We start from the raw sequence: 5,650 nt of genomic DNA, 5'->3' as shown, positions 1-5,650 counted from the left end.
TGCTTTTCGTTAATATCGCCTTCCTTCGATTTACTCTCAGTCCGTATTTTGTACTCATTAGACTGTTCATTCCATACAGTAGATACCGTAATTCATTATCAGGATAGCAATATCATCAGTGAATCTTGTAATTGATATCCTTTGACACTGAATTTTAATCTCACTCTCAAAAATTTAATTTATTTCCGTCATTGCTTCTTCGATGTACAGACTATAGAGTATGGGCGAAAGACTACATCCGTGCTTACACCGGAGCACATTCTGACGGTGATGAGCCTTATAAAAGAAGTATTGGTACCAGTGCCAATGTAGACGCCTGGAGTGCTAACAATCAGTGAGGTGCAAGCAATAGTATTGATGTGCAGCACGGCGAAGAGAGAGAGCGTGAGGTAACGAGGAGGGTGGGGCATCGTGGCCGTGACCCGTGGTTGCGCAACTCACCGCTGACGGACGCGAACGGGGAGCTCACCTGCGACGTCATGTTGGCAGAGCCGCCAAGCAGCTCAGCTCCGTATAAAAGCCACCCCGCGCTGGTGTCCGGCACCACATTCGCCCAGTCCAGCAGACGCAACAGGTGCATCGAGCAGCCATGCAGGTGAGTCGTCTGCCTCGGCGATTGTAATTTCCCTCCACTAGATTTGTATTGTTCGGGTCTATGCCTGTCTGAAATGGCCTCCTCGTCGACGGGATTACTCGTAATCTCTTCTTTGCTGTGAATGTCATTTGTCTTTGGGACCCTTTAGTCAGATGCGTGAACGGTGTGACAAGAAGAAGCCCTAGAACCTACAGAATGGATTTTGTCAGAACTTTCATAGCCAAAAGAAGAGTGGGAAACGGACAAATAAGTTAGGTAAATGTCGCGACGAAAAGGTCAACTCTTTGAAGCACAGTTATTTAGCACACAAAACTTCTATCGGATTCTTATTTAACTTTCAAAAAGGCATCCTTCGGATTAAATACTAAATTCAGGACATTGTGCGTTGTACAAAACATGGTTCCTGAACAAAATCTGAAAGTAAAAAAAGTTAGAGTAACCTACCAATTGTTATCTGAAATATTTTTTCTGAAGGTACGTGATAAAATAGGCTAGTGAAACATTTGATGAGACTTTGAACTTAAAAGTATCGATCGCCATACTATTGGCTGTATGTGATTTCGAGCATCATCCAAGGGAGTGTCAAATGTTTCTCTAATTTCCTTAATTTATTATTTTTGGGTAAGTCATTGCACTAAACGTTTCATGGTTCTTAATTCTCAATTTTTAGTAATTAGTTTTGTACAAAAAGATTTTGTGAGTTTTAAACTATATGTAAAGTACCATTTTAGCTGCTCTTCAAAATATGCTTAAATTTTTAACACCTATCACGTTCATCGACATCTTAAGGCATATAAGAAATTCTGTGGCACATATCAAAACCGTTTCAGTAGCTCCATGTGACATCGAACTTTATCGGATAATAATTGTCTGCGACTATATGATGTCACAAATGACACATAAAAGCAGGATACGAAAAAGAAAGAGCTAAAAAGCAACTGAGATCGTTCTTTACACACACACTTTAAAATATCAACGGTTCCGTTGGAACATGTGGAACGTTCATAATGTAGCTTAAGAGATTGGTCCCGAGAGGGGAAAGGTGGAAATCGGTGTGACCTACATGAATCTTCATCTCTGACTAGCTTACAGTTTTCATAGAGGGGTACAAGATAATGAAAGGTCTCATTGGCTGTTCAGGTGTCTTGATAGAAAACAGTGCTTCGTAGTGATCGCATGTATATTTACCATACATCCCTCAATGAGGTGGGAGGAGTAGGTTATGCGAAGCTGTTTCCATCGTCGACTATTTTCGTAATTGCGTTAAAACAAACGGTTATAGTGTAGGACCAGTCAGTTACTGTTTGCGAAAGCAACAACACTGAACGAAGCGATATGACTTACGTAATTTAGAAGCTAAGGAGAAACTAGTTATCCAGACGTACCAAACTACATTTTTTGTGATTTTTTCGGAGTCACTTGAGACTATTCTCGGCAGATCCTTTCGGCATAGTGTCACGTCTTACACTCTTTAAAAAAAGATAAAAATGAAATGACTCACCACGGAGTATTTGCCCGAATGAGAGGGAAAATACATAAACAAATGCTTACAATTTCCGAAAAAAATTTATGGATTTCTTGAAGAGAAAGAGCTTGACTCAAATTCAGCAAGTCAGCAACGCGTTGGTTCACTTCTGGTCCCTATGCAAGCAGTTTTTCGGCTTGGCATTTACTGAGTTGTTGGGTGTCGTCATGAGGAATATCGTGCCAGTTCTGTCAAACTGGAGCTTTAGATCGTCAAAATCCCGTGGTAACTGGAAAACTTTGCCAATAATGCTTCTCAAGTGGGGAGGAGGAGGAGGAGATTAGTGTTTAACGTCCCGTCGACAACGAGGTCATTAGAGACGGAGCGCAAGCTCGGGTGAGGGAAGGAAATCGGCCGTGCCCTTTCAAAGGAACCATCCCGGCATTTGCTTAAAGCGATTTAGGGAAATCACGGAAAACCTAAATCAGGATGGCCGGAGACGGGATTGAACCGTCGTCCTCCCGAATGCGAGTCCAGTGTGCTAACCACAGCGCCACCTCGCTCGGTTCAAGTGGGGAGATATCTGGCGACCATGGTGGTCATGACAAAGTTTGGCAAGGACGAAGACAAGCAGTAGGAACTCTCGCTGTGTTCGGGTTTGCATTATCTTGCCGAAATGCAACCCCAGGATGGCTCGCAAAGAAGGCCAATAGGCCGGACGGAGTGGCCGAGCGGTTCTAGGCACTTCAGTCTGGAACTGCTCGACCGCGACGTTTGCAGGTTTGAATCCTGCTTCGGGCTTGGATGTGTGTGATGTCCTTAGGTTAGTTACGCTTAAGTAGTTCTAAGTTCTAGGGGACTGATGACCTCAGACATTAAGTCCCATAGTGCTCAGAGCCATTTCTGAAGTCCAATAAATCGGGGTGCCGCGTATGTCAACCAAAGGAGTCCTCCTATGAAAAGAAATGACACGTCAAATCATCACCCATGGTTGTCGGGATGCTGGTATCCCACCGCAGTCTGGGAGGCCTCCAGACACGACTTCGTTCTGGAATGCCATTGACTGGGGCAGAACTGTCTACAGTGATGAGTCCCGATTCGAGTTTTGGGTCGATGTCCATCCGGTCTCTTGTCATTTAGCGTTCTTTCACCCTTATTCGAGAAAAGCTGTATTCACATACACACAGATTTGTTTCATCATTATATACAGATGCATCATTGCATACAAAGAAAATGGTTCAAATAGCTCTGAGCACTATGGGACTCAATATCTGTGGTCATCAGTCCCCTAGAACTTAGAACTACTTAAACCTAACTAACCTAAGGACATCACACACATCCATGCCCGAGGCAGAATTCGAACCTGCGACCGTAACGGTCGCGCGGTTCCAGACTGTCGCGCCTATAACCGCTCAGCCACTCCGGCCGGCCATTGCATACAGATGTAGTAATTTCCTTGTATGGCATGGGTGAAGGGGGGGGGGGGGGATATGGACTCTACGGAGATTGTGATGGGGTTCCCGGCATAGTCGAAACAACCTTGGCAATATGGGGGTGGGCGCACAGAAGTTTTCATCTGACTGCCACTTATACAAAAGTCCTAGCTGGTCACTACCAGTTCACCTTCTCCTTCTGCAGGTCCTACTGGTATTCGCCTTGGCGTCGCTGGCGGCGATGGCCGCGGGCGAAGCGCCCTCCACCAGCTACGGCGCGCCCTCCCTCCAGCTGCCGGGCCAGCCTCAGCGGCTCCAGGCGCAGCAGAAGCAGCAGCCGCAACCACAGGCCTTCGCCCAGTCGCAGGCGCAGCCGTCATTCGCGGCCCCACAGCCAGCCTCTGGATTTTCTGCAGCCAGCTTCCGCCCACAGTTCTTCATCCCTGCACAGGACTTCTCCCGCCTCACAGACTCCTACCAACTGCCTACGTTCACTACCTCCGCCCCCACCACCACGGAGGCTGCCACCACCACTACTGAGGCTCCTTACAACGTAAGTATATTAGGGCAAGGGCCGTGTAACCAAACTGCATTAAATTCTCAGCAATCCACTTTGTGTTAAATTTACATCAGATCGACATGGGAGTATTATGAAAATGTTCCGTGTATTCAATTAGAGATCGCTAGAGGCAAGAGGACGTTCCATGCGTGAAACACGATTGAGAGCATTCAGAGAGTTGGCATTTGTGGTTGATTGTAGAACGATTCTGCTGCCTCCAGCGCACGTTTCGCACAAAGATATATAACGTTCCATATGACTGGTTTCTGTCGAACAGGCACACCTTGAGATTTAAAACTAAAATATGTGGTTGTTGATATCACTGATTTCAGCTAGTGCACATCCTTGCAGTGGCCGACCACCTCATGATTTCCTGGTTTCCTATTCGGTGGAAACAGGTCATAACAATTCAATAAAACATGGTGTAGACTTTTTTTTATTCATACAATAATGAAATAGTCCATTCCAGTTAGTGACCTCTTTGTAACCGCTGACCAGAAATGAAACGCTCAACAAATTTTAAATTCACTACATAATCGTCAAACAGCTATGGACAACAACGTTCTGAATGTAGTGTACATTTGGTTCTTAATCCTGTCACCTTACAATAACGTTGTTTCTTTTGCTGACAGTACGGCAAAGCGGAGCTGCGTGAGGCGGAGGAGAGCGGCGTGTACTACGTGCTGCAGCCAGACGGCCGCCTGCAGCGCATCGCCTACGCCCACGGTCCCGCCCCCGCCTCCCCCGCCCCACAGCAGCAGCGCGCCGCCTCCAGTGAACTGTCTGCCCTGCAGCAGCCAGCGCTCACCTCCGGCTACCTGGCACGCTTCCAGTACCAGGACCTGCATCCTGCCGGCGCTCCCATCTACTCTTACAAACAACCAGAGCTTGTGCGCATCAACTAGACTTCTCTCATGTATCGTAATTCCACAACATGACATCGTTTTCAAGTGATAACCATGTCAGACAAATCACTTGATTCCAATACTTGTTTTCATATTTTCGTTTGTTGTTGATTACTGTTGTAAGATCTGCAATTTATATTAAATGTATTTTTTACCAGCTGCAAAGTTTTTGTTTAATAAGCCATGTTATCCGTGCTTTACCTTCCAAAGAATATGGTCCTGCAATAATTGCAGTTGTTACATGCTGCAAATGTAACATACCACCTGTCAAAAAAGGGAGTGTGCAATGTCTCCAACTGTGTAGGCCACCCACTAGTTACCTGACTATGTAGAACAACTGAAACATCCATTTGATGGAAACATGTAAAAATATTATTTTGTAAGTATGAACAATTTTTTTACGATAAAGCAATTTAAAAAATGAATAATAACATATAATTAGTTATTCTGCTCTTGTAGAGGAAAACTGAAATTTTCATTCAGTACTGAAATTATACAGTAACGAATAAAAAGGAGATGTAGAACAACACGGTCTGACAGGAAGAAATGGATGGGAAAGGCAACTGGTATAGCACTGTACAGTGCACAGTATAATAACTCCAAAATACTTTATTTAAAAATCTTGGAAGGCTCTACACATGGAGTAACGAGAAAATTTCGGGAAGTAACGAAATAAGTGTAGATGAAATCAAA

At 44.8% G+C, this 5,650-nt stretch overlaps 1 protein-coding gene across 1 annotated transcript; it reads left to right on the top strand.

Moving 5' to 3' along the window:
• The first annotated feature begins 557 nt into the window (after nt 1–557).
• On the top strand, nt 558–5,082 carry LOC124800173 (predicted GPI-anchored protein 58). Its single transcript, XM_047262975.1, has 3 exons — nt 558–595; nt 3,699–4,046; nt 4,685–5,082. Exons 1-3 carry the CDS (start codon nt 590–592, stop codon nt 4,955–4,957), a joined length of 627 nt encoding a protein of 208 aa, XP_047118931.1. The 5' UTR covers nt 558–589; the 3' UTR covers nt 4,958–5,082.
• Nucleotides 5,083–5,650: the final 568 nt, after the last annotated feature.

The sequence above is a fragment of the Schistocerca piceifrons genome, chromosome 1, assembly GCF_021461385.2.
Source record: "Schistocerca piceifrons isolate TAMUIC-IGC-003096 chromosome 1, iqSchPice1.1, whole genome shotgun sequence".
Taxonomy (NCBI): domain Eukaryota; kingdom Metazoa; phylum Arthropoda; class Insecta; order Orthoptera; family Acrididae; genus Schistocerca; species Schistocerca piceifrons.
Note: the sequence above shows the minus strand (reverse complement) of the source record. Positions and strands in the feature narration are given on the sequence as shown.

Excerpts from the sequence above, each read along its gene's own strand:
- LOC124800173 (XM_047262975.1), top strand. Across the intron at positions 4,047-4,684 it reads CTACTGAGGCTCCTTACAAC|TACGGCAAAGCGGAGCTGCG; the intron begins GTAAGTATATTA and ends TTTTGCTGACAG.